The following is a 25,675-nucleotide window of genomic DNA, read 5'->3' as shown; positions in this document are numbered from 1 at the left end:
GTGAATCCATCTTTCTCCGGTGCCTAGAAGCGCTCAATGCGCTTCAGGGCGATTGGAGTAGAGGTGTTGTTGCGGATAGTGAGGTGCTCGGCAACCATGGTGAATTGGCAATTGGAAGTGAAATCAGTGCAAGTCCGTGTGCGAAGGGTTTGTCTCAATATGGATCGGAACCGGCTGCCTGGAGAGCTGAGATTGAAGTGGATTACCCCTCCACTGGGGATCAGCGGACGATCTCCGATCGGGGAGCCCTTGTTCTTGGCACGCAAAGCTGATTCGCGTGGATGTCTCGATTGCAGGACAGAGCGGAGATCTTCGAGATCTGTACGGAGTACGGCGTCCGATATACGATGTAGGCAATTAGTGTCGCGCCTAGCTCGGCCCTGGCGATCTGGACCTAACACCCCCGGGCTTACTCCGTGCATATTGTACGGATTTGTTCCATCGTTTGCCAGGATTGAAGCCATTATGTCCCTTTTTTTTTATAGAGGAAAGTTCAATGTTTTCAATTTCTCCGAATTATTCTAAGATTGAGGTCATCGGGTTGACAACCTTGGTCCGATTGATGCCTACCATGGGTGTACATCTATACCTTTATCAAAATATTTGAAGACATAGCATACATGTACCTAGGTACAGATTGTATTTATTGATACAGAATGTGTTATCTGGTCCTCACCATCTCACTGAGCTTGCTTCAGAGCCAATTGGAGATTGTCCTTTTCGGCTTTGGTCGCATTTATCAATCTGGGGATTTCCATGGGCACGGCTTCACCTATGTCAAATCCAGCAAGAAGCCTGGGTACCAATTGCTTCTGCCACTGCCGGAGTCCCAACTCGGTCATTGCGTTGTAGCCGCTATATCACTGCTGCTGCGCTGGGGAGTCAAATTTTTGGGGTGTGACCGTTTTGTCTTTTTGGGCATAATGTCGGCTGTATCCCTCGGGTATACGTGATCGGTGATAACGTAGTAAGGCTTTGGACGGCAGGGGACCGAACGACAGGATCATCGCTGTTCATATCTGCCAGCATAGCCGAGAAACTGACGATCGTTTCCAATGTTTTCGGAATCAATCGTAGAGGCGATCTTTCGTCGCTTGGTCGACTGGGCCTGGCTTGGCCGCTGACCGCATTGTCTACCGGAGTTTGCTTTGATCTCCTAGTTTTAACGTTAGTAGACCTAATCACACCTCATGGTACGCTACACTCACAGGTATGGCGTCGTTAGCAGTGACGCTCCAGTAGCGCCGGGGGAGAAAAACGGCTGCGACTAAGTCACAGATAAAGGGCCCCTGTTTTGTCCGCTAGATAGCTTGTCATGGCAGTGGAGTGAGTCCAGCGGGATTCATCACCGTTATCTCGGAGGGAAGGGATATTGAACTCGATGAGCCTTCTTGGCCGATTCTTATATCAGTTTCTATAGGAGGTACTGGATTCCGTAGAAAGAGGTGAAATGGGAATGAGCGGAGTTCCAGTAACTCTGTATTCATTCCCTTAGTCACTTTCCCCTGATGTCGTTTGTTGAAAACATTTTGTAGGTCGGTCCCAACGTTATTTATCCACCGAGGCCAAGACAAGGAATGGGAAATGGGACTGACTGAAACATTCACTTTGGTGTGTGGTCGTAACTTCCCAATATCTTCAGAAGCCGAGAATTGTTTAACAATCTGAAGAATAGATAAATAAATGAAACTATAACATATTTATTGGACAATGGGGGTACCCTGACTTGACTACTCTACACCTACTGACTCTCATTGATTGATTGGTCTGTTAGAGACCTTTTCAATCCAAAAGGAGTCTATCTAGTAGGGAACCTGCTGGTGGAAGTAGTCCATCATAAACTCCACCTGTTTTGGCTTCGCAATGGGCACATTTTTGAACTGGTTACCGAGTTCCATGACCACCTGGGTACCATTGGCACTGTTGGGGCTCCAACGCGGCAACGATTCGCTACCACTGTAGGAGCCGCCATTGTTGGGGTTGAGAGTCTTCGCAAAATTGGCCCAGTAGGACGACATCTTCTCCTGGATCTCAAAGTCGGTCTTGGTGAAAGCGTACGTATCAGAATTGGCATAGAGAGCGCCAAGGGCATACATGATCTCAGATTGGTGGAAAGCTCCTTGGTTCTGGCTTGGGGGCGCATGGGTCCAATAGTACGTATAGAAGCCCGCAGTGGCAGACTTGTACCAATCAGTGGCATAGGCCCATGATCCGACAAGAGAGAGATCACGGGCAGCAGCGTTCCAGGCCTGAGAGGCAATGGTATCGTTGTCGTGGTCGGAGTAGAGCTTGAAGTATTCGCTGGAGAGGTTTCCGTACTTGAGTCCACAATAGTACTCGTACTCTTCAACGGTATAGTCGGTGTTGGGAGAGGCACCAGATTCGTCCTTGGTGTTACCAGTAATCACGGGGACATCGTTTGCAGGGCCATTGACCAGGGTTTCAATGTACTTGGATGGAAGCACATAGCCGTCCAGAACGGGCTTGAAGATCAGAGGATAACCGGCAGTGAGTGCGGTAACCCACCAAATGGAGCTGTTGGTGACGCGGTCTGAGGAACCAACCAGTAAGCTCTCCATGGAGAGCGTGCGCATCTCCTCAATTGTAGAAACATTGTGGGCCTTTATGTAGCTAGCGCCATTGGAGATAGCAGTAGACATGTTGACGTACGAGGTGGCGAGGCCAGCCAGCATGGTATCGTAGGGGTATCTGATCCCGGACTGGGAGATACCGCCGTGGAAGTAGCCGGTGAAGAGAGGGCTATTGACTGCATGGTAGACTTGGGAAGAGCCGAAAGACTGACCAGCGAGAGTAACGCGATCAGGATCACCACCAAATTTGGCAATATTCTTCTGCACCCACTTGAGAACTTCCAGTTGATCCAGAACACCATAGTTGCCTGAGGTTTTGCGGCCAGTGAGCTTGTAGCCTTCTTCGTTGAGCTCAGGGGTAGCGAGATAGCCGAATGCATCATCACGCCGGTTGAAGGTGATGAGAATGACGTCCTTCAAGGCCATGCCACCACCGTACCACCACTCATTGTTGCTGGTTTCGTCAGACCCTTGATTCCAGACCATGACAGGAAGTTTGGCATCAGCGGTCTGAGCGTTGGTCCAGATGTTGAGACTGAGGCAGTCCTCGCTAATGTCTGAAGCTGAAGCACTAGGACAGGCAGGGCCAAAGTCCGTGACCTTCATGACCTTGTTCCATGACTCGCGGGGCTGTGGTGGCTTCCACCGGTTCTGATACCCTGTATCGGCAGCGAAGGGAATCCCTAAGAAAGCGGCGACGTTGGACTCGGCGCCATCGAAGTACTCATCCAGGATAGACTGGTTAAAATACTGGAACCCCTGGACGGGGCCGTAGGAAGTTTGGATGACCTTGTCCCAAAGCTGGGCTTGGGAAACAGCAGCCACCAGGCCCAGTGAGGCCAGGGTCTTGGGCAGGAGGGTCATAATGGCTTTTGTACCGCTAAAAGAAGGTTGAAGCGGTTGAAATCTTGAAGTACAAGACCAGGACTCAATGGACCGACGATGTATTTATACTTGGTAAGCTTCTTCGCCGGTGTAATCGACCTACGTAACTTGTGCAGTAACGTAGTGGTGTTGGTAAGCTTGGCACAGTTATAACTTGAAACCGGTTAAAGGTTTGTGCAGCAAATGTACTCCGTGCCTCGTCATCTGGTGTCCCGGTGTCTAGTATACTAGTGGATTTCGGGCCTCGAAGGGTCGGCCTCGGCTTCCGCATTGAGTTAAGGTGACGAGGATCATGTTGATGTCGTCTCCACTTCTGACAAGCGGACATAATTCGGGGAGATTCCGAGATATTTTCTCGTGTTTCTTGTAGAAATAAAGCGCATTACTGCAGTTGAGCTGTGAGAATAAGCTCGGATTAGAGTAACGGATAGGGAAGAGTTCAATCTGATAAGGTTGAAATGATGGAAAAGTTGAAGCACAAGTGTGATGAAAAGTTCAAGACAGACGAGTAAGTCCAGTGATTTCATATCCGTTTTGGTGACGAAGTCTCGGAGAAAAGGGATATCGAACTCGAGGCAATGCCTTACGACCGGTGCAACTGCGCCGTTGAGAAGGTCTTGTTTCGTTAGGTAAATCGGCCGTTCGAACACCCCGTGAACTGGGAATTTCCCGTTGCTCTTGATTATGTATGCACCACCTGTAGTATTCCGCCCTCAGGCTGCAGCGAGGGTCGACAAGCATTTCTTTAGGGAAGTGTGAGGAAGTGAAGAAAGAAACCTTGGAAGGGCTTGGATAAATGCTCCCAAGATTATCTCCTACCAGAATGGCATAAAAAGAAAACTAAAACAGACATGACAATGCTACATAAGCGGCTAATATGGGCATATTCTTCCAAGGTTGTATGCTACCTAAAGGTGTAAGAACTAAGGCATGGTCCCTAAAAGCCATTGTAGCGTCCACATCATTACACCTTGCATGATGGAGGTGCTATTCTTCACTTAGAAAGAGAGAGAAAGCGGAGGAAAAAAAAAGAATCCGTACCCCAACTACTCCTGGCGCGAGGATCGAAACCCTGACCAGTTTCACCATTGACTGAGCTTCCCAATGCGGTGTCACCCGGGCTCATTGTTCTACCCAGCAATCAGACGACCTTGTGTCTCTCACCCACTCAGCCACCCAGGGAGGATTTTGACTGATTACCTTGGACTAGGGATAAGTAGACTGAATCCCTTTGTTTGTATGCATCTTACTCCAATTGTCCCTACTAATATAACTGCCCTCTGAGCTCTATTTGTTAGTCTGCTTCATATTATACTGCCCTGGTATCCATGTAGCCTATGTGATATATATTTGCTTAACATGTCCCAATTGATACTTCACAATTGACTCTTTATAACATTTCCAACGGCAATAAGGGTCTAGTAATTTGAAAAATAAACAAAGAAGCAAAGAAACGAGGCCATAACGTCAGTGCCATACTTCCCCCATACTTGCATAAATGCGGGGAGATCACGTGGGTAGCATCGGTTAGCGTCGGCGTGCGGGCAGAACAGTCGATGCTCGAGTGCCAAATAAAATAGACACAATGCTCCTTTTCTCTTCAGGAATTTCAAACAACATCTCTTGAATCTGTCTCTACAACTGTATTCCTCTATAATGACTTTCAGCCGCAGCGGGGGTCTCGCTGCCCGCAACTTCAGGCCTTGTCTACCCCAGAATCGCCTCCGCATTCGCTCCACCCTACCTCCGCTCTTGTCCCGGAGATTCCATGCCAGCTCTCTACTATGGGGGATTAAGTCCCAAGTTCTAAAGGATGTTGGCGAGGGTAATCTATACCTAATTCCTACCTTATTGCTCAATTTATTTACTTACAATTACTAGGCATCACCGAAGTCCAGATCATTCAATGGTACGTGGAAGAAGGGGCTCATATTGAGGAATGGAAGCCCTTGTGCCAATATCAGTCGGATAAAGCTGTCGATGATGTGAGTCCTGCCTCATTTTGTTCCCATACCATGGGCTAATGGCTAACGAACCCAGATTACTTCGAGATACGAGGGCGTTATCAAAAAAACTACATTTCGAGACAGATGATACAGTGCCTACGGGAAGGGTGTGTACTACCTTTACTCTTGCGCACTCGCACTGAAATTACCATACTAACAGGCTTCGGCAGGCACTCTGCGACATCGAAGTTGCGGATGGAAAATACCCCGATGATAACCCGCCGCACGAATCAAGGGCAGAGCCGTCTGAACCTACTCCAGCCCCCGAGGTCCCAGCTCCAACTCAAGCAGCCGAGTCCTCTCCAGTAACCCCTCCTCCTACCAATGTTCTGGATGAGACACCGAAGACAAAGCATGCATCCCTTGCAGTTCCCGCAGTACGCGGGCTATTGAAGAGCCACGGCGTGAACATCCTCGAAGTCAACGGGACCGGCAAAGACGGGCGGGTGATGAAAGAAGATGTGTTGAACTTCGTAGCCCAGAGAGACTCTCCAGCGGCTCCAACATCGGTGCCCGCGCCAGTGTCGGGCTCACCAGACACACGGCAATCAGAGTCAATTGTCAACCTGACCCCGATCCAATCACAGATGTTCAAGACGATGACCAAATCCCTGAACACCCCACACTTCCTCTACGCCGATGAACTCAAAGTCAACGACATCACCGCCATCCGCAAGAAGCTCGCCAGCGACAAACGCGATCCTACCAAAATCACCTTCCTCCCCTTCGTTGTCAAGGCCGTCTCACAGGCTCTGACCGAGTTCCCAATTCTCAACTCGAAAGTTGATGTCACCGACCCCGCAAAGCCAAAGCTAGTCATGCGCGCCAAGCACAATATCGGTATTGCTATGGATACGCCGAACGGTCTGATTGTTCCGAACATCAAGGACGTCGCCAGCCGCTCGATCTTCGACATTGCCGCGGAGATTGCGCGGCTGAGTGCCCTTGGTAATGCTGGCAAGTTGACGCCCGCTGATCTCAGTGGTGGCACTATCACCGTGTCGAATATCGGCAATATCGGAGGTACATACGTGGCTCCGGTGATTGTGCCAACGGAGGTGGCTATTCTCGGCGTGGGTAAGTCTAGAACTGTGCCGGTCTTTGATGAGGATGGACAGGTTACACGCGGGGATATGGTCAACTTCAGTTGGAGTGCGGACCACCGTGTCATTGATGGTGCGACAATGGCAAGGATGGGTACCAGGGTTAAGGACCTGGTTGAGTCGCCCGAGCTCATGCTTCTAAACCTCAGGTAAATTAGACAAGTCACTGTTGATAAAAGTACTTAGTTATATCCATATAATAACATCTGAGTACATCTTAAGACACTGCGTGGTTTATCTAGTTTGCGAGCTCCAATATATTATATATTGAGCTTCTTAGTACATCATGTAGAGAAAAGATGCAAAAAACATGAACAGGTCAATTGAAATGAAGATTCTCATCAGAACAAAGGATATCGCGAGGCCTGCCAAGCCAGACAGTCGATATATCAAAACAGAAGCTCGAGATGCGAGTTTCATCGAGAACGCCAGATCTAAAACAGACCGGTGACATAGCCAAGCCGGCCACAACACCAAACACCATTGGGAGGAACAACAAAACCGAAAAGGAACAGAAAAGAAACAAAATGCTAAACAATCCTCCATGCATAGATCATACTCATTTTCGCACGAACCCACATGGCAACGAGAGATGACCGACAATCCCACCAAGTACACAAAGTGAATTCACTCCCATCAATCCACAGAAAGATGGAGAGGAAAAAGAAAAATCACTTATACTCAGCAAGCTTGTCAGTAACAGCATCAACAGCATTCCGCTGCACCTCCTCCACCGTGCCCTCAACATTGATAGTAATAGCATCCCACTCTTCCTTAGGCTCCTCAAGCACCGCAAGCTGGGAGTGCACCATGTTGTTCTTCATGTAGTGTGATTTGCGCTGTGTGACACGCTGCATCAGCACCTCCTCGCTGAGCTTGAGGTAGATGAAGTGGATGTGCACCGATGGCGAGCCGTATGCAGCGACGCGCATCACATCCCGGTACTTCTGCTTCAGCGCGGAGCAGGCTACTACCACGCCGTTGGGTGGGTGGAAGTTGTTGGATTCTGAGGGGAGAGGACGTCGATTGCTGCTCGGCGCAAAGAGATGAGCCAGTCCCAGCGGTCTTCGTCTGTGAGTGGTGTGCCGTTGCCCATTTTGTCTTTGTTTGCCGCGGGGTGGTACTGAGGTTTTATTAGTTATGTGTATACGATTTGGGGGTGGTGCTTTGGGAGTTGCTTCAACGCAATTGGATGGGTTGGGTGTGTGTGATATGTAGTATGTCTGAGTTCAGGTACTTGGTACTTACGTCGTCGCCTTCTCAGGAATGGAATGGCTAGCTCGGTGCGTAGGACGTTGCCGACGGTGCTCTTTCCGCACCCTGCTGGCCCGGTCACGATCCAGATATGTTGCATTTCAGCGGGTTTGGGTGTGGAGGATGTCACTCCGTTGGTTCCGTTGGCTCCGTTGGCGAGGTCGGGCATGATGCGCGCCTTACTCACAGTGGAATCTACTACGGGAGAGTGGGGAGGCTGTGGTCGTTCCCCTGCGGAGAGCATGTTGTAGGAAAGAAAAGTGTTGGTTCTTTTTTGGGGGGGGAGATATGGAGAGTTTATCTCTCTTTTTGGATTTCCGTTAAGAATTGGGTCGGGGTGGAGATATGACGCTGCGGTGATACACGGGAAAAAGTGTTCTATAACAGGTCTATAAGATTCAGAAATCAGAAAATAAGAAAATAAGAAACCCTGGAGCATACTTTCTCTAAGTACTTATATTGTAGGTGGGTCGGGTAAGAAAAAGATTCAAGCAGAAGCCGAGTGGGGGACAACATTCGTACGGTTATTGGTTCTTGATGTTATGTACATGTAGGCTAAATTGGATATCTTTTGGACTATATCCGGGAAAGTGAATAGACAAGCATTCAAAGAATATAGAATTTATATGTATAACTATCTTTTCTGCTTATAAGATGTATACTTTGTTATATTAACTCTTAATTGAACTACTACACATTGATAAAATACATCCATAAAATCCATAAAATACATCTTGACGCAAAAGTATCCTGATGATGTCACGGTATTTGGTATTACCGTAACTCACCCCCCACGCTAGAAAGACACCGCCAGTTGGGATACCTGGATCTGTCTCCTATTCTTCCCAATTCTTCCCAATGTTGTGGGATTTTGTGGGATTTTGAATTGATCCCACTAATAACTGCGTCATTTCAAGGTTCTTTATCTCTCCCGTGCCGAACAACAGGCCGAGTAAGTCGACACCGAGAGACGGCCCCCCCCACACTCTGGGAGATTCGCAGATCCACCCGATTCTTGATCGTACGGAGTACACGGATTGCCGATACTCGATCCCGTGAAACACAGAAACACAGGGGAGACAAATGTCCCGGGAGAGATATAGTCTCATCCGATAGGACATATGAAAAGGATGAAAATATGAGGGAATATGCACGATGATTCCCTACAGTCACACCGATACCCAGGTGTGCCTGGTAAGCATGAGACCCCGGCCATTGCTTTCCCCTCAAATCCGGGGAAGAAGGGAACTTCCAGCGGGGTAAACCAGTCGGATCATTGCTTGGACTAGAGCTCGTTTTCCGTTGGTTTTGTCAATGGTCATGAGGGAAGGTGCCTGTGACGGGAAGCGGATTCCGACATTTCCGATCTCGTGTTTATCCGGTGTGCTTTAGAGGGTGTGCTGGGTTCTGATCCGTATGGCTAATTTGGATTTGGACGTTTGAAGGACAGCGCAGACAGGCTTCAGGTCCAATCGGTGGGAAACGTTGAGGAATCTCTGTCAGTGGATCTGACATGTCTGAAGAGCCAAAGTCCAACGGGTACCTAGGTACTCCGTAGTTGTAGATCAGTAGTATTGGCTTTGATGACAGTTCTGGAACTAATATCGGAGAAGATCAAGTGGAGCTAAGTATGAAGAGAGTATCAAATATCGTACGTGGATATCTATCCAGACAAGATCTCATACAATCACCAGTTCTATACTCCGTACATGTCGAATATCAGTGCAGGGCGGGGCGCGGAGGCGGTATTACATAAGCCATATCCAGGCCACCGCGACAGCTCCAGATCATCAAAGCTCCGACGTATTGGTTCGGGCCTCGATAGCTGCAGCCTCAATTACCTCCACTATGGCTTCGCTCTTCTTCTCCACCCCTGTCGACATCGACGTGGTCCTCGAAGACCTCGATGAGCGCCAGACCGTTGACGTCAAGCTCGACAAGGGCCGCCGCGAGCGGGTCCCTCTGTACATGGATGGCGAGTCCGTCAAAGGTGCTGTGACCATCAGACCGAAGGATGGCAAGCGACTGGAACACACGGGGATTAAGGTGCAATTTATTGGCACGATTGGTGCGTGGGAACTGCCACCCAGCCTCTCCCGGCTGAATTCGCCATCGCAAACTGGCCGCTAACACCTTTTTCGGAATACAGAGATGTTCTACGACCGAGGCAACCATTATGAATTCCTTTCCCTGGTTCAGGAGCTCGCCGCGCCCGGCGAGCTGCTCCATCCACAGACCTTCCCATTCAATTTCAAGAACGTCGAAAAGCAATACGAGTCTTACAATGGCATCAACGTCAAGCTGCGCTACTTTGTCCGGGTGACCGTCTCACGGCGCATGGCGGATGTCATTCGGGAAAAGGACTTGTGGGTGTACTCGTACCGTATGCCACCTGAGAATAACAGCCCTATCAAGATGGACGTCGGTATCGAGGACTGCCTGCATATCGAATTCGAATACTCCAAATCCAAGTATCATCTCAAGGATGTGATCGTTGGACGCATCTATTTCTTGCTCGTGCGACTCAAGATCAAGCATATGGAATTGTCTATCATCCGGCGAGAGACAACGGGGTCCCCGCCAAATCAATATAACGAGAGTGAGACTTTGGTGCGCTTTGAGGTATGTGGCTTATTGAACACACTTTATGTGATATTGGGGCATGAAATGCAGACCATCAGAATGCTAACACTCCTGCAGATTATGGACGGTTCGCCATCGAGAGGTTAGTGAACACCTGAAGACTCTGGACCCCGCCACGGCCACCGAGCCGTGGCCGTAACGATTGTCACGAGGGCTGGCAAGCTTGGGGTAAATTTGGGACATAACTGACTTTTTGCTATAGGTGAAACCATTCCAATCCGTCTGTTCCTCGGTGGATTTGACTTGACGCCGACATTCCGCGATGTCAACAAGAAGTACTCGACAAGGTACTATCTTAGTCTGGTACTGATTGACGAAGGTATGCTTTCAATTACTCCATTCTTTCCCCGGCCTTTCCCGCCCTTGGCAATCCTCAAATCAGTCCATGACACGTCCCAAAATGCGGGGTGCAGAGACAGGCAGAATGCATCCAATAGCCGTCGGCAAATGAAGTTACCCAATACAGCCATACAAATCGGCCCAGGCTGCATCGTTTCGTTTCCGATTTCCATCTGAACCCCCTAAAACCCGATACCCCCACGCTAAACCTCTTCTGGCACTGCAACTCCACATACGATTTACCATACACTCTTCCCCATTCCTGAGACATCATTGGCCTACAATCTCGATGTTAATCTCAAACTAACCCGACAACAGATGCCCGCCGTTACTTCAAACAGTCCGAAATTGCGCTCTATCGCCAAGCCCCCGAGATCGCCCCGAACGCCCAGATCGCACAACAGCAGCAGATCCAGCAGCAGATGCTCCTCGAGCAACAACGCCAGCAGCCCGCTCTTCCACCGGGCTCTGCTACCGCTGGACCCGGCAGAGAAGCCACCGCGCCGCCTCGGCAGGAGCCTCAGCCCGTTCCCGCGCCTGCAGCATAGACGATCTTATTCTATCCTCATTATCTCTCGCGTCTTTCTACAGCTCTTGGTACCTGCGGATCTGTTCTTCTATACCCGCCTCTTGTCTCTGATCTCGATTTCCCCTACTCCTCTACTACTCACTATTCCTTTTGTATCCGTTGATCCTCTCTCACGGCTATGTCACGATATCACTCTGTAGTATACCTTACTCTGTCTACATTCGTGCCAAGCTCTGTTCCAAATCGAACCTCATTTTAGATTCAGATTGTACCATGCCTCCCTTTCTGATGTATTGGTCCAGGAGAATCCCGAATCTATAGTATAAAGTAAAACAATGCATTGATCGCCATAGTACATAGTACACACACAGCCGGGTATTAATTCACATGCCAACAAACCCTACCTCTAATACTCAAACCTACCAATTTCCTGCAACACCTTCCCCAGCGCCTGGAGAATCTGCCCATCATCACGCTCTTTACCAGCGACCTGCACAGCGCGCACAATCAACGGATAAATCCACTCAAGATGTTTCCGATAATGGTTCTCCTCCGCATCCCCAGCCTCGGCAACCGAGACCGTCTTCAGCGAAGGCGGATCCGGGATAGCCGACGGCTCACTCTTCAGCTCCACCATGCGGAGCAGCAGATGGAGCAGGGCCTTGCGGGCAGGCGTGGGCTGGGGCATCAAGCCGCGCAGCGGCTGGTCTGCGATATACGACTTGAGCGAGATCGCGCAGCGCAGGAGGAGGTACGGCGAAATCGAGCGGGCGAGCAGAGTCTGCGGGGACGGGGCGTCGGCTTTTGTCTCGGCCTTGGCTTGCGAGTGTGCCGCGAGCTCGAAGAGCGTGTCTAGGAGGACGTAGGCTATTCCTGGGCGCAGGGTTGGCGGTGGGTCGAAGGTGCGGCCGGGGCGTACTGTGTAAAAGTCTTGTAAGGGTGCGTTTTCGAGGCCGCTGGTGGGTAGGTCGAAGCGGAGGGGGGCGTAGATGAAAGATGAGTGGAAGAGAGCGCGGGCGAAGTCGCGACGGACGGCGTCTGGGATTGCTGCTGCTCCGAGGGATGGGAGAATGAGAGTCTTCAGGCGGGTGAAGGCTTTGATATCGAATGCTTCGTCTGCGGTGATTCGAGCGTTCGGGAGTTGTTGGGTTTGGAAGCCGCGCGCGGAAACAATTCCATTTGTGATGTCGACGATGCGTCGCCAGAACTGGGATGTTTCGGACTCGCTTGTCTTTGTGTATTGCTTTTCCACGTAGGGGACCGCAACATGGAGAACGTTCAGAGATACTGTTGTGGCCTTTTGCCATAGGAACGGCTCGCGGTCCTTCCCTTGCCATGTGTACTTTTGCACAATCAGAGCACCGAGGTGTTCGAGGGATTTTGCAAGAGCACCATTCGTAAAGACGTCTTGCTTGATGCCGAATTCGGCAATGTACCAGCTAACAAGATCGATTGTGCATTTCGAGAAGGCCACGAACGCTGGTCTTCTAGTGTCGCCACCGGGGCTCCATTTTGATAGCGCTGAGTCGGATAGTTCGGCAAGACACAAGAGAATATCCGGCTGGGACTCCTCTTTCTCTCAGGCAGAGCGTCTTGATACAATCAATGACTAACGCTTGCAGGGCCGAAGGTCGGTCAACATCTGGAGAGTAACGCGGGGAGACTGAGTTCCACACAAGCAAGCTGAGATGATGAAGGACGTTTTCGATGTGTTTCATGGTCAGCTGGTCTTTGTAAAGACGATAGACCTGTTGGAATGTATGTAAATAGGCCAAAGCAGCATCCTGATTAGGTTGGTCCAAGTCAAGCATCTTCTCGTCGCCAGCAGGGTGTCCGTTCGCCCAAAGAAGCCATGCACACTCAAGAGCATCGTTGCTAAGTTCACCTCCATTCTGCACCCGGAGGAGGATTGCTGAGAGGCTAAAAAATGTGGCCTCGCTGAAGTCCAAAATATGCAAGTTAATCAAACTTTGCAAGTACTTTAAAAGCCGCTTCCATGATTGATCGAACATCTCATCGTGCATAAGAGTCTCGAAGAAATTCGTGATCAAATTTGATAAACCCTTGATCATCACCACTGTCGTATCCACCCACGCCTTGAAATCATCGGATTTTGCACTGCTCGGATTGTTCTTTGCTTGAAGTAGAGGGGTCTCAATACCCTCGGCCATCTTAAAGAGGACCATATTTAGGCAGAGACGCCACGCTTCGGGGGAGAGTTGCTGCCCGTAGGCGTCGAAGATACGCAGGAGCGTATGGACTGCGCTATTTCGAATCTCAGGCCGACTGTCTGTCGTGATATCGACAATGCGAAGCAACAGCAGCAGCCACAACGAGTTCCGGGAAATAGAAGGGTCTTCTTCATGAGCCAGTTTGGCTAGCTCTTCTTCGCTGACGGATACATCAACATGGCCAATTGAGATCTGTTCAATCTGGCCCTGCAGAAAGTCCGAAACGTTCCAGAAAAACGAGGTGGTGGTGAGGGAGATATTGAAATCCTGGGGTTGAGACGCAAAGCTAGAGAAGGCATTCACCAAGCTCAAGAGACAGGGCGCTGGTAACAGCGAAAGGAAGTCGGATGCGACAAGATGCAAAGACTTATACGCAGCGCGTACCAGACGAGGGCCTGCTGGAAGAGCCGATGATCTGCGCTCTATCGGAGTGGAAGACTGGTCCCCAGTTCCAAGATCTGGAGCAAGTTGGAAAACACCAGATATCAGATCGAAGATGAGGTGCCACCCGTCCACGAAAGTTTCTGCATACTGTTCCAGAATGTTGTTTAACACTTCCAAAGTCTGTTCATGTATTTCAATCACGGTTATCGGTAAAGACTTGGAGGTGTGCATGTCCGATGCATAGAGCGAGGCAACCAGGGCTTTCAGTGTCTGCAGGTTCCTCGTCTGCACTTGATTGTAGACTTTCTCGTCGTCTTCGTCCCTTTGTTTCATTGTAGAAAATACAAGAGAATTCAAAATTGCGCTTGCCTGCAGGCGAAGATTTGGACTGACGGTAGTATTTGCGGAAGCCGAGATGAGACTTTGCGTCAGTAGGTCCCATGCCGTGCTGTCGTCTTCCTCGAGCGAAGACAGCCTCCTAAGATTTGCCTTGGCTAGTTCGTTTCCTTTCTCTAGCACGAATTTGAGTTCCTCATCTTGCATTCTTGATTTTCCGACAGTATGCGATACGCGCCGGGAACCTTGGTGCAAGCGTCCACTCGTTTGGGAGGATTGCGGCGTTCGAGGAAGTTCTGATACTTCCTGGGCATCACCCTGTTTGCGGTGCTGCTCCGTAAATGTTGACAGATTCAACAAGGCAAATAATATTTCCTCAAAAGATGAACTTGGGAAGTCGCTGGTGCTTTCGAGCATTTTGGTTGAAGCCGCTTGAACCGCAATCACCTCAGTCCCAAGGTTGGCAGTTGGAACATCGTTTCCTGGCGTGACCGGAGTCTCCCCAGTCCCACTAGCCGATTTGACCATTGCACTTGAAGACATGCCAATCACAAGTCCAGTAAATTGAAGTGTTTCGAAGATAATGGACCAGGCCGGCTGATCCAATGTCGGCCCCAAAGCAATTCCGAGGTTGAGCAAAGCCCGCATACAAAGTAGGTTCCTTGTGCTTAAAGACACGGGAGGCCCTTCCCCGCCGCAGTTGTTCCTGTGAGCTCGGTTGATAAAGAAATGGGATTTGACAGATCCGCACTTCTCCGTTTCTTTTGGAGCGTGTCACCTTGCTGGGAGCCAGTGGCAGACACATTGTTTGACATGGCACCACCCGCATTCGCAGGCGTGGCAGCCTTTCCAAGGGTTGTCAAGAAAGCATCTCGGGGAACAGTCAATCTCAAAAGACCTGCCACATGAGCTAACTTTTGGAATGCTCGAACGAGGTTGTGGTAATACTCGTCATCTAAGGATGCACGCAAGAAGATGGAACAAGCTGCTAGGACAGCGGGCCAACAGTTCTCTATTATCCCCGCACAAGTCTTGATGGCGGAGTACTGTACATGAGACTGCAAGGCCAGAGGATTGACGGGAACATGTGATTTTCTCGATGACGAGGTAGACTGCCCTCGGGTGGGTTCTGCTGTGAAGTCTTGAGAAGACCTGGCGGAGTCGGGTCCCTGAACAGGGCTCATAAGCCGATTCTTGCGTCTTTGTTTTAGGTCCGGTACCGTCAATGGAAGAATGAACTTAGCGAGCCCTTCAGCAAAGCTGCTGATACAATTAAGAACGAGGCTGTAAATGTAAGTGTCCGGCGGTGTGGGCGGATCTGTTTTGTCGAGGAGATCGATATATGGCGTACGAACAACACTCCACTGAGTGCTAATTCCAGGCACCTTGGTTTCACTTGGAGGAACAGTTGACCCAATGACACCAGCAACACCCCCTGTTTCAAGAGTTATTTGATCCTCTGTGGTGGATCTCGAGTGCTCCGCGCGTGAAGGTACTGTTGATTGATTGCTGACCCCAATCAACGAAGGCTTCTCTGAAGCTAGCCGAACAAGCGCAGCCATGTGGTCGCGGAGGATGTTCTTTCTGCCTTCCTCGCCATCATACAAAGTGTAGATCAACCGCACAGCACCCGGCTCCGAGTATAGCCCTCGGAAAACTTCCATGCAGAGTAGTCGCTTCCAAGGCGCTGTCCCATCCGGTTCAACGAGATGGGTTATCAGACTCAATGCCATCTCACATTCTGTAGTCAAGAGAGACATATGACGCTTCAAAAGAATGAGAAGGATTCGAGCGACTCGGACAGTTTGAGCGAATGAATATCTCTCGGATAGACAACGGACGGCTAGTGGTAACAGCCGAACGCGCAGCACTTGCGAAAGCTCGGGATGTCCCACAAAAAGACGGCCGCTGTTTAGGAGAATACTCTCGATAAGCTCGAGCACAAAAGTCGGGGATAGGGTTCGTGTTCGCAGAAATTGCAGTGGCTCACCATCGATCAGACGACATAGATCATCCAATACTTGCAGTGCATCATAGGCAAAGTAGCCGATATCGAGCGACTGGCCATCGACTTTGATAGTTGTGGTGATTTTGGTATCCTTAGGAAGGTTGTCTTCGCTCGAAACTCTTTCAAATGTCGATACAACCAGCTGTTGGAAAGTAGCCGCGGCAGTACTAGAAACTGCAATCGTTTTGCTTGCCTGTAATGTGGCGCATATTTCCAACGTACTCGCAAGAAGCTCCCCACTCAATTCATTGGAATAAAACTGCAAAAGTGAAGGCAGAGATTGTAGAATTTTCAGCTGGATATCAAGGCCTAGAAAGTGTTAGCGCAATTTAAAAGTGTTAATATGTTTAGTCACTTACTTAAGCTCGTTGTCTCTTTCAGGCCCCCGAGGACATCTTTCAAACGACTCGAGGGCAGTGACCGGGACGCAATTAGTCTCTGTAAACAAATCACACCGATACCGGCAAGCTTCGCATGCCGAGTATGGCATGCAATGATGAATGGCTCGACAAAGTTCGGTTTGCGAACAAGGTCTAATGGCGATTTAGCGGTTAGGGACTGACAGAGGGTGGCCATATAGAATTTACCTGCTGCTATCTGAGCCTCCGAAGTTGATGGCAGTGCTTTGAGCTCATTCAACGATTGTTCAGCGGCCTGTCAGCACCTCATTAGTATGCCATAGCAGATGAGGCCTAGAGAGTGATAACCAACATTTCGCAAATCGGAGTTTTTCCTTCGAGACTCATGAATCAAATTGGCAATCTCCGTCTGCAAGAATTGGGAGGACATTTTTGGTGTAGGGTTGTTGTATCAAAGCATGGCCAGCACTGGCTAACCTTGGAATGCCCGAGGTCCCGATGTCAACAGTACAGGGAGCTTTCGATCGCAGATGAATAGATCGGTGTTTCAACACCAGTCTAGTTGCAAAAAAGGAGTTTATATGCCAGGTTCATGTGAGCAGCAAGAGAATAATGACTGCGATTCTGTTATTACAATGATCCCACGATGGGATCAACAAGGCGTGGCATCTCCAACAGGTGCCAAGCCATCGATAAGCCGTATCGCACGTGACTGTGCTCCAACTTGACCGCCCAGCGCATTGCCCCTCTTGGTCGCAACATCCCTCTTTGGCTTCTGCTCACACTTGTCGTGATATTTCCAGCCTCTGAAACCACTACTCGGTCCTCAACATGGCTGCTAAGGTTCCGAGGAATTTTCGGCTCCTGGAGGAGCTCGAGAAGGGCGAGAAGGGTCTGAGTGCAGGTACGATTTGACTACTACGATCTCCGACAATGTCCGGTCTTAGATCACTGACGTATCTCTCTTATTCTTAGATGCCTGCTCATATGGACTTGCTGATGGAGAGGATATGATGATGAGCAACTGGAATGGAACCATCCTTGGACCGCCTCACGTCAGTTTCCGGCTCTACTCCACGCCACCATCAAACTATCGCTAATCTGCCATCTTTCAGAGCGTTCATGAGAACCGGATATACAGTGTGAACATCCACTGCGGACCTGACTACCCCGATAACCCGCCTACCATTCAATTCGTCTCTCGAGTTAACATTCCCTGTGTTGATCCCAGCTCTGGCAAGGTATCAGGAGAATCGGTACCAAAAGACGAAACCTTTGCTAAGTGGTTGTCCAACAGGTCGACCCGACAAAGCTTCCAACCCTTGCGCAGTGGAAACGAGACTATACCATGGAGACAGTTCTGATTGAGTTGAGAAGGTGAGCACGAAGAAAGGCACAAGACCGGTTATTGTTGGTGTTGACACTTTCTAGGTACATGGCCTTGCCCCAGCATAAGAAGCTGCCACAGCCCCAGGAGGGCTCGACTTTCTAGTCCAGCATGTATGAGTGCAGGCGGATCTCGGAGTATCAGGGCCGGCTTGATTTGAATTTCCTGACTTCTTCTCTTTTTCTATGACCCTAGAGCGTGTACAGTTTCTGCATGAAAGCATCGGCAGGGGTTCTTTTGGGCCCCAACTCTCAATTTCCATCCCTACATTAGGTATTCATCTCTAAAGTGTTCTATTTTGTGGAACTGGGCATTGCGGCAGGCGCCTGTTTACCAATAACAACAAAAACAAATGGTTTTTCTTATCGAGTGGCAACATAAGGAGAGAATGACTCACTTAGCCCACGGTTGTATTGCCATGTGCAAATTTTAGCTGTCTAGCATGGCGCAACCAGAGGGTTGTAGGATCTTAGGTCAAACGTAGGGACAGGGCAAGAACCTTAGGGAGGTCAAAAGACGTCAAACCCACAAACGGCATCAAGGCCATCCAGGAAAGTCAAGAGACCATACAAAAGCCCAAGGGCTGCAGAGGAAGACAGCGGGACACACCTGGGGAGATAGTGGGACAAGCCAAACAATGTCAACATGTCTTCAAGGGAACACATAGTGGGAGATCTACGTCTACATAAAGCTTCTTCTCCAAGCGCCCGGGCAAGCCGAACAGTTGATGAAAAAGGAGTTCGCGTCGATCGGGGGTAGTGTAAGCCCAATGACACTGTGCAACAAGGCATGCGCAAGCACAGGGGCCAAGTCGCGGGATCCAAAAATAGGAATAATCAAAGTGTTTCCTGGACGGAAACTTTCAGAGATTAAACTGAAAAGAACAGATACTACACTTGATCTAAGCCAATAGGCAAAGAGAGCTGAAGAAGAAAGAAAAGAAGAGGAAGTTCGGGGGGGCAGGAGCGAGTACATATAGACAAATTATGATCACGTGACTTTCTGTCAAAGGCGGTGCCCACTGGCATTTTCCACTAACCTGATTGGGCCACCGGCCGTAGACATGTAATGCAGTACGCTAGTTCCTTTACAGTAGGCGGTAGGCGGGCGGTGTAACCAGATAAGATAGTTAACTATGGTTTTGGCTTCGGCTTCATTATTGGTATAACTATTCAACACGGCAGAATGCACAAAGTGCTGGTGCCCAAGTATAATGGAACTCATCGTTTTGCTTGTGAGAGATGAATTCGTACGTTTCCAGTCCTTCCAGCTGATAATATGTCTTCGATAGGCTTGGCACTTTATCGAGCACTTCTCCGACAATGTCGTCCTTCAACCGCAGACACTCCGTGGCTGAGTGAGACCAGACCTCTCATTCGACACAATTTCCGAAAATATAAGAAATTACAAAGCCCATCACAAACAGCAAATGCCTTGAAAGCAGGCTACGAGGTATGCCCATTGAATCTTCATCTAGGCTGAGCTTATATTGATATTTCTTCGCTATATGACAGGCTCTAGATCTCCTCTCTTCGTCCCGTACCAATCAGCATGATGCACACCGAATTACAACTCTCATAGCCGAAGCCAGGTCACAGAAAGATAAATATGCTGCGATGCAAAGGGAAATTCGGCCAGTAGCGCCGGCTGCCAAGTCCCTGACACCCAAGGAAGCCAAAAAAGCACAGTCAATTCGCTTCCAGGAGGAAACAAATCAGCGACATCCCAACGCCACCTCCGTCCTAAACCGACCTCGGCCGTTAGGCGACAAAAAACGCAATGTCCCTGTGCTTGTCAATGCACGCGGACTTCCATTCTTGCGCTATAAAAAGCCGCAGCCGAGAAACGTTAGCAGTGTGATACGAACAAAACTTAGTCGTCGTTGGAACTGGATTGAACGACGAGACAGGCTGAAACTAGAACTACTTTTCGCCAAGGACGAAGAGGAGTGGGATCGCATCACCGAGACTAAGGAACCATCCACTTGGTCTGAGCATCCTGCGAATGCCATTGCCGATGTCAATGCGAAAATCGGACGCTTCGATATGCGTACGAAAGAGCTTACAGATAGCATGTGGAAGATTGTTCTAGCTGAAAAGGCTTTGGCGGAAGAAGAAGCTAGTCAAAAGCAACCAAAGCAATGAGACCGAGGGATCTGCCTTGCCGCGCAAGTCTCTTCGCTCTCCCAAACAAAGTACATTCCCTGGCTCCTACGGCAGACGGATGTGGGCGCAGAGCATATGGCTGGCCACATTACAGTCACCTACTTCTATGGCCATGCCATTGTCAATATCGCCCGAGATCACAATACAAAGGTCGGTTGCTCGAAGCGTCCAAAAGTCATGGTGCATTATCCATGTCAATCCGGGCTGGTATGTCCTTTATTGATCATATCTGATCAATGGGCACCATGGACTGCTACCATTGTCGGAGTCGCCGGACTCCAACATCAAGCAGCTCAGACCAAGACGATAGCTCTCTTTCAAGTCCTGTTTTGTCCACTGGTTGGGCATTATCTTTCCCTGTACCATAGCACAAGTCCATGTGGACTTTCGGATCTGTATATTACTTTGTTTGCCCCTGGAACCGGTTCGCTGATTGATCAGTATAATTACACCAATTCAATGAGGTTATAATACATAATTTCATGAAGTAATGGTAGGTCATTAACATTTCTATGTATCGGCTCAAGCGGCCACTTTGAGCTTCTCAACAGCTGGCAAGGCATCATCGTCTTCCTCGTCATAATCGCCTTTGGCCAAGCCCCTCTCCCACAATTGTCGGCCTGTGAGTTTTTTCTCTTCTTTCGTAGTCTTTTTCTTCTTGTCCTCCGATTCCTTTTCTTCGCGTGCCCGTAGCTCCTCTTCCTCCTGCTCCTTTTTAAACCTGGCACTCCACTCTAAGAATGACTGGACAGTGACTGCTGTGCCTTGGAATTTCCGGTTCTCCTCCTCCTCTCTCTTCGCGGCAGCTTCCTCGATTTCAGCTTGAATGGCGTTTGCTCGCTCAGTCATAAGAAGCTCCGCGCTTTCCTTAAGTGCGCTGACCAGTGTAAATATCATCGGCATACCCAGATTTTCTTCGATGGTAAGCTGAAGAGATTCCATCAATAGGTCCCGGTCTTCCTGGACATCTAGCCGAGGATGCTTCACAGCATTGGGTGGAGAGGAAATGCCGAGATTTGGGCCAACATCGGGGTAGTCTTCCGGATAGGAGACTTCCAGGCATATCACAGGTTGTTCTCTTTCATCGCCGTCATATTCGAGGGCGTCGAGGGTTATGGATACTCGGTAAGAGGTTTCGGATATGTCTAGGTGCCAGGTCTCGCTGTGAGCAAGGATAAAAAGAGAGTTTGAGCCGTCTAGAGTATTACTTACCGGTGATTTCATCAGGGAAGATTGAATCGAGCACTTCACGCTCCTCAATCTGGTCTTCGCGGCCCATAGCTGTTGATCCGCCCGCGGATTGGAGGGGTAATGATTTGAGCGCCGAGGTGCAGATTCTTCGGGGAACACCTCGTGTGGGGATGGGAGCGGTTCTAGCTGGATGAATTGAAAGACTGTCTAAGCAAGACTCTGAGATGTCGCAATATTAATCAACTTGAAAAAAAGATTAGAGCGCAAAGCAAATCAACGCTACAAACGTCGGGGCCAAGCCGGGTCACGTGAATATATCAATTATCCTCCGTCGTCAGTCCTGTAACCTCGAGATGTACTTTATATAAAGCTATTCTATTCCTGGCACTAATGATTACTGCCCTTCAGCTATAACTCCGAGAAAGAAGAATAATCTCTATAAACAGTATATGTAAAAGGATTGGATTGTATATTACGGAGTACAACCATGGTTGTCGGCGTGATGAATTGTCAATTCCCTGCCGGATGATGTAGCTATTGCAATTCCAAGGTTCATTTATATGTAACAGATCTAATAGTAATACTGGCCCCTACATGTTCAGTCTCTTATATGTATATGTAGCTCAGTTCTTCGAGCAGGTCATGCCTTATCACTCTAAGGCGGTAAGAAGCAACAGACCAGCAACAATACTGCGGTCCCACATGCAAACCCGTCAAACAACTCCAAAATTTTGGAGGTTCACTTTTTTTACTTCTCCCAGATACCCTGCGGGTTACGATTGTGAATACATTGTGCTTGATATTTGAATCGACATCCCGAGTTTTTTTTTTTGACGCTCGCTGCATCCTGCCATGGGAAAGCCCAGACCGCAAAAGAAGAAGTCATCCAAACCCCGCGAAAAGTCCGTCCTTGGCCCTGGTGGTTCGATCTCGAAAGGCAACATGGCTCAAAATCCCCCGACGTTACTCGACCAAGCCACAATCCTCCTACAAACTGGTCGAGCCGATGAGGCACTCGTGGTTGCACAGCAGGCTCTAGATTTGACCGCCGACAACACCACTGCACAGCTCCCCGCTATTAACCTGCTTGGAGAAATCAATGTTGAGCTAGGCGACATCGACACCGCTAGAAACTGCTTCCTTCAGGCTGTTCAACTCGATCAAAATGGCTCGATACCGGAATCCCAGGGCGGAGGCGCTGAGAAATTCCTATGGCTTGCACAATTGAGTGAGCAGGGTGGAAAGGACAGCGTCCTATGGTTCGAGATGGGCGTGGCCTCCCTCAGACAGACTATTCAGTCTCTTGAGGGCAAAAAATCACCAGAAGAGATCGCCGATATTACACAGAAGAAGACCAAGTTATCTAACGCACTCTGCGCCGTCGCTGAAACCTACATGACCGATCTTTCGTGAGTTTCCCTATATTCTAAATTTTATGTGGGCCAACGCTAACATATTCGCTCAGCTGGGAAGAAGATGCCGAAGCTCGGTGTGAAGCACTTATTACGGAAGCCCTCCTTGTCACACCCGAAGCACCAGAGGTACTACAGACTCTCGCCTCCATCCGGATCTCACAACTGCGCACCGAAGATGCGCAAGCCGCGCTCACTCGCAGTATGAGCTTCTGGAAGGACCTTGCCCCAGAAGATCTCAGAATTCCCGATTTTGCGGTGCGCATCAGTCTTGCTCGACTCCTGATGGAAGTGACTATGGAGTTCGAGGCTCTGGAAGTCCTCGAGCGCTTGATTCTAGAAGATGATCAAAGTGTAGAGGCTTGGTACCTTGGAGGCTGGTGTCTCTTCCTGCTGGCAGAAAAGCAACAGGCACCTAAGGATGCGACCGCTGATGAGCTTGCCGAGTCCCCGCGACATGTATCACTGGATGCTAGTCGTGAATGGCTCAAGCAAAGCTTGAAGCTCTACGATGTCCTTCAGTATGAGGATGAGCGGCTCCGCGATCATGCATTGGAGCTTGTACAGGAAATGAACAAAGAAATTGGAGAGGATGATGAGAGCGAAGCTGAAGGGGAGGGAGAGGGACAAGGCGAGGATTCGGATGTGGAGATCGAAGCGGACTCTGACGATGAGATGGCGGATTCATAGATACCAAAAGTGACGACCACATGATATGATGTACATGTTCATTGATACAATGTTTGTTTGATTTGATACCACTAGAAGTAGTTTCTTTCATTTTCTCTAACTGTCTCTTTTACTGTCAACACACCTGAACCACAAACCCAAACTTCTTTGATATCGCCACTGCAATTCATTCATCGGTTCCGGATTAAGTTGTCTCCGGTGAGGCAGATGCCCGAATTTTTGTCAGAGCAGATTTCAAGCGCGAGTGAAAACGAGTTTGTCTCCGTGGCTGGCATCTCAAACTCCTGCAAAATGGATTTGGTACCAGCCCCAAAAGGAGAGGCTTCGCTGAAGACCACTGTGGTCGAGGTGGAGGCCGTCGATATGGAGGAACAGTACGACATGGAGGACGACGCGCCGGACCTCGCACTTGAAATCCCATCAGATTTGGAGACGGACAGTGATGATTCTGAAGGATGGGATAATCTGTCTCACTGCGATGAGGCGATCCAGTTCCTACGCGATGACCAGATCCGCGACGGCCTCGGTATGTAACTATATCCACCCTCACCTCTTACCCCGGACATCCCCGCTCCCGGTGATCAGATCGAACATTGGCTGATGCGCTCGCTTTTCTATACAGTTCCCGGTGCCTGTACTCTAGCAGAGGCAACTGCATATCGGCAGCGTCTGCATGAAATTGGTAAGGCGGCGTTCGTTGAAGAGACCATCCTCCGCGAAACCGTCACGGCCAAAAAGCTATGCACGGCGTTCGGAATCGCGCCCCCGGCATTCCTCGAGGGTGCGCCGGATGAGTCTTATCATTCTCTTCTGGCGGTCGCGATCTCGCGCGAGTTCGCTCGGAGGCCCAAGCTTCCCCAGTACAACACTATCGACGATGCCGTTCGGCTTCTTCGCGAGTCTCGGAACATCATTGTTCTAACAGGTGCAGGCGTATGTTCACATTGAAGTGTATTCGGAACCCCCCCTGGACCATAGGTGCTAACAGGTATTTTATCAGATCTCGACAAGTCTGGGCATTCCCGATTTCCGTTCTAAAGATACCGGGCTCTATTCAAAACTGGCGCATCTAGGCCTGAGCGATCCACAAGAAGTCTTTGATATCCATGTCTTCAGGGAGGACCCGAACATTTTCTTCTCTATTGCCAAGGATATTCTTCCAACGGAAAAGAAATGGTCGCCCACCCATGCATTCATTCGGCTTCTACAAGATAAGGGGAAGCTGTTGACCAACTACACGCAGAACATCGATAATATCGAAGCAAATGCCGGTGTACTCCCGGAAAAGATTGTACAGTGCCATGGCTCCTTTGCGACGGCCACCTGCGTGAAGTGTGGTTTCAATGTCCCTGGCGATGCGATCTTCGACGAAATCAGGGCGGGAAATGTCCCCCACTGCACCGCCTGCAAGGAGAGAATCGCAGAAGAAGAATTGAAGCCGCAAGGTCTCAAGCGCAAACGAAGTTCCAATGGTCAACAGAAAGACCGCAAGGTCTCTGACGAGAGTTCGGATGAGGACGACTATGAAATCCCGACTCCTGGAGTGATGAAGGTCAGTGCCCATTCGGTTCCTTGCTTGCTTTATCTCCTGCTTACAAATCTATAGCCTGATATCACATTCTTTGGCGAGGATCTGCCCGATGAGTTTGGCCAACGTCTCGTTCACCAAGATCGGGAACTAGCAGACCTGGTCATTGTGATCGGAACCTCGTTGAAGGTAGCCCCCGTGGCTGAAGTGCCGGGGATCCTACCTCGCAACGTCCCACAGATCTACATATCGCGCACTGTAAGTCATGCTGACTACATTGACACTGTATCGTACTGACCATACCGTGTAGCCGGTGTCACATACCGAGTTCGATATTGATCTCTTGGGTGACTGTGATGTGGTGGTATCAGAACTTTCTCGCCGGGCCGGTTGGGATCTACAACATGATATGATACCAGCCGATGAGAAGGTGGATGTTTCCTCGGTGGAGGGATATGAATCACGACATGTTTTCAAGGTAGTCGGTGCATAGGGGCGGAGTTTTGGGCATGTCTTACTTCTGTCTTCAGGGCGTATCTTTGGGTTTCTTTTCATAGCTGGATGTGGTGATATTTCTTAGGTAGTCTTGGTCTTGTTATTTCTTGTGCGATCATATCACATCTGGGTAGATTAT

The 25,675-nt window shown here is 49.5% G+C and overlaps 13 protein-coding genes across 13 annotated transcripts; 7 read left to right on the top strand and 6 right to left on the bottom strand.

Annotated features, from left to right (window-relative positions):
- Positions 1-23: 23 nt before the first annotated feature.
- Positions 24-464, bottom strand: N7519_004336 (uncharacterized protein; the record flags this gene model as incomplete). Its single annotated transcript, XM_057291112.1, has 1 exon — positions 24-464. The coding sequence occupies one exon, from the start codon at positions 462-464 to the stop codon at positions 24-26; it is 441 nt and encodes a 146-aa protein (XP_057152314.1).
- A 1,338-nt stretch (positions 465-1,802) lies between these two features.
- N7519_004335 (uncharacterized protein) lies at positions 1,803-3,455 on the bottom strand (the record flags this gene model as incomplete). Its single annotated transcript, XM_057291111.1, has 1 exon — positions 1,803-3,455. One exon carries the CDS (start codon positions 3,453-3,455, stop codon positions 1,803-1,805), a length of 1,653 nt encoding a protein of 550 aa, XP_057152313.1.
- Positions 3,456-5,132: 1,677 nt separating this feature from the next.
- Positions 5,133-6,738, top strand: N7519_004334 (uncharacterized protein; the record flags this gene model as incomplete). The annotated part of the gene is made up of 4 exons (XM_057291110.1): positions 5,133-5,301; positions 5,358-5,480; positions 5,567-5,589; positions 5,653-6,738. The coding sequence occupies 4 exons, from the start codon at positions 5,133-5,135 to the stop codon at positions 6,736-6,738; spliced, it is 1,401 nt and encodes a 466-aa protein (XP_057152312.1).
- Positions 6,739-7,256: 518 nt separating this feature from the next.
- N7519_004333 (uncharacterized protein) lies at positions 7,257-8,083 on the bottom strand (the record flags this gene model as incomplete). Its single annotated transcript, XM_057291109.1, has 2 exons — positions 7,257-7,708; positions 7,834-8,083. 2 exons carry the CDS (start codon positions 8,081-8,083, stop codon positions 7,257-7,259), a joined length of 702 nt encoding a protein of 233 aa, XP_057152311.1.
- Positions 8,084-9,469: 1,386 nt separating this feature from the next.
- Positions 9,470-11,369, top strand: N7519_004332 (vacuolar protein sorting-associated protein 26; the record flags this gene model as incomplete). Its single annotated transcript, XM_057291108.1, has 6 exons — positions 9,470-9,490; positions 9,568-9,907; positions 9,989-10,461; positions 10,540-10,564; positions 10,685-10,801; positions 11,140-11,369. The coding sequence occupies 6 exons, from the start codon at positions 9,470-9,472 to the stop codon at positions 11,367-11,369; spliced, it is 1,206 nt and encodes a 401-aa protein (XP_057152310.1).
- A 387-nt stretch (positions 11,370-11,756) lies between these two features.
- On the bottom strand, positions 11,757-14,829 carry N7519_004331 (uncharacterized protein; the record flags this gene model as incomplete). The annotated part of the gene is made up of 2 exons (XM_057291107.1): positions 11,757-12,855; positions 12,965-14,829. The coding sequence occupies 2 exons, from the start codon at positions 14,827-14,829 to the stop codon at positions 11,757-11,759; spliced, it is 2,964 nt and encodes a 987-aa protein (XP_057152309.1).
- A 140-nt stretch (positions 14,830-14,969) lies between these two features.
- On the bottom strand, positions 14,970-17,098 carry N7519_004330 (uncharacterized protein; the record flags this gene model as incomplete). Its single annotated transcript, XM_057291106.1, has 3 exons — positions 14,970-16,618; positions 16,669-16,963; positions 17,021-17,098. 3 exons carry the CDS (start codon positions 17,096-17,098, stop codon positions 14,970-14,972), a joined length of 2,022 nt encoding a protein of 673 aa, XP_057152308.1.
- A 401-nt stretch (positions 17,099-17,499) lies between these two features.
- Positions 17,500-18,160, top strand: N7519_004329 (E2 ubiquitin-conjugating protein MMS2; the record flags this gene model as incomplete). Its single annotated transcript, XM_057291105.1, has 5 exons — positions 17,500-17,572; positions 17,644-17,723; positions 17,784-17,909; positions 17,966-18,045; positions 18,100-18,160. The coding sequence occupies 5 exons, from the start codon at positions 17,500-17,502 to the stop codon at positions 18,158-18,160; spliced, it is 420 nt and encodes a 139-aa protein (XP_057152307.1).
- Positions 18,161-18,573: 413 nt separating this feature from the next.
- Positions 18,574-18,968, top strand: N7519_004328 (uncharacterized protein; the record flags this gene model as incomplete). Its single annotated transcript, XM_057291104.1, has 2 exons — positions 18,574-18,675; positions 18,723-18,968. Coding segments are annotated over 2 exons (348 nt in total), but the record flags the coding sequence as incomplete, so codon positions are not given.
- Positions 18,969-19,240: 272 nt separating this feature from the next.
- On the top strand, positions 19,241-20,199 carry N7519_004327 (LYR motif-containing protein; the record flags this gene model as incomplete). The annotated part of the gene is made up of 3 exons (XM_057291103.1): positions 19,241-19,289; positions 19,347-19,507; positions 19,570-20,199. 3 exons carry the CDS (start codon positions 19,241-19,243, stop codon positions 20,197-20,199), a joined length of 840 nt encoding a protein of 279 aa, XP_057152305.1.
- Positions 20,200-20,742: 543 nt separating this feature from the next.
- Positions 20,743-21,499, bottom strand: N7519_004326 (RWD domain-containing protein; the record flags this gene model as incomplete). The annotated part of the gene is made up of 2 exons (XM_057291102.1): positions 20,743-21,365; positions 21,433-21,499. 2 exons carry the CDS (start codon positions 21,497-21,499, stop codon positions 20,743-20,745), a joined length of 690 nt encoding a protein of 229 aa, XP_057152304.1.
- Positions 21,500-22,263: 764 nt separating this feature from the next.
- On the top strand, positions 22,264-23,513 carry N7519_004325 (ACL4 family protein; the record flags this gene model as incomplete). The annotated part of the gene is made up of 2 exons (XM_057291101.1): positions 22,264-22,820; positions 22,877-23,513. The coding sequence occupies 2 exons, from the start codon at positions 22,264-22,266 to the stop codon at positions 23,511-23,513; spliced, it is 1,194 nt and encodes a 397-aa protein (XP_057152303.1).
- A 207-nt stretch (positions 23,514-23,720) lies between these two features.
- On the top strand, positions 23,721-25,534 carry N7519_004324 (putative histone deacetylase SIR2; the record flags this gene model as incomplete). Its single annotated transcript, XM_057291100.1, has 5 exons — positions 23,721-24,039; positions 24,136-24,446; positions 24,514-25,065; positions 25,120-25,299; positions 25,352-25,534. 5 exons carry the CDS (start codon positions 23,721-23,723, stop codon positions 25,532-25,534), a joined length of 1,545 nt encoding a protein of 514 aa, XP_057152302.1.
- Positions 25,535-25,675: the final 141 nt, after the last annotated feature.

Source organism: Penicillium mononematosum, assembly GCF_028829835.1.
Source record: "Penicillium mononematosum strain IBT 11891 chromosome Unknown utg000002l:1.0-8112719.0:1.0-8118358.0, whole genome shotgun sequence".
Lineage (NCBI taxonomy): Eukaryota > Fungi > Ascomycota > Eurotiomycetes > Eurotiales > Aspergillaceae > Penicillium > Penicillium mononematosum.
Note: the sequence above shows the minus strand (reverse complement) of the source record. Positions and strands in the feature narration are given on the sequence as shown.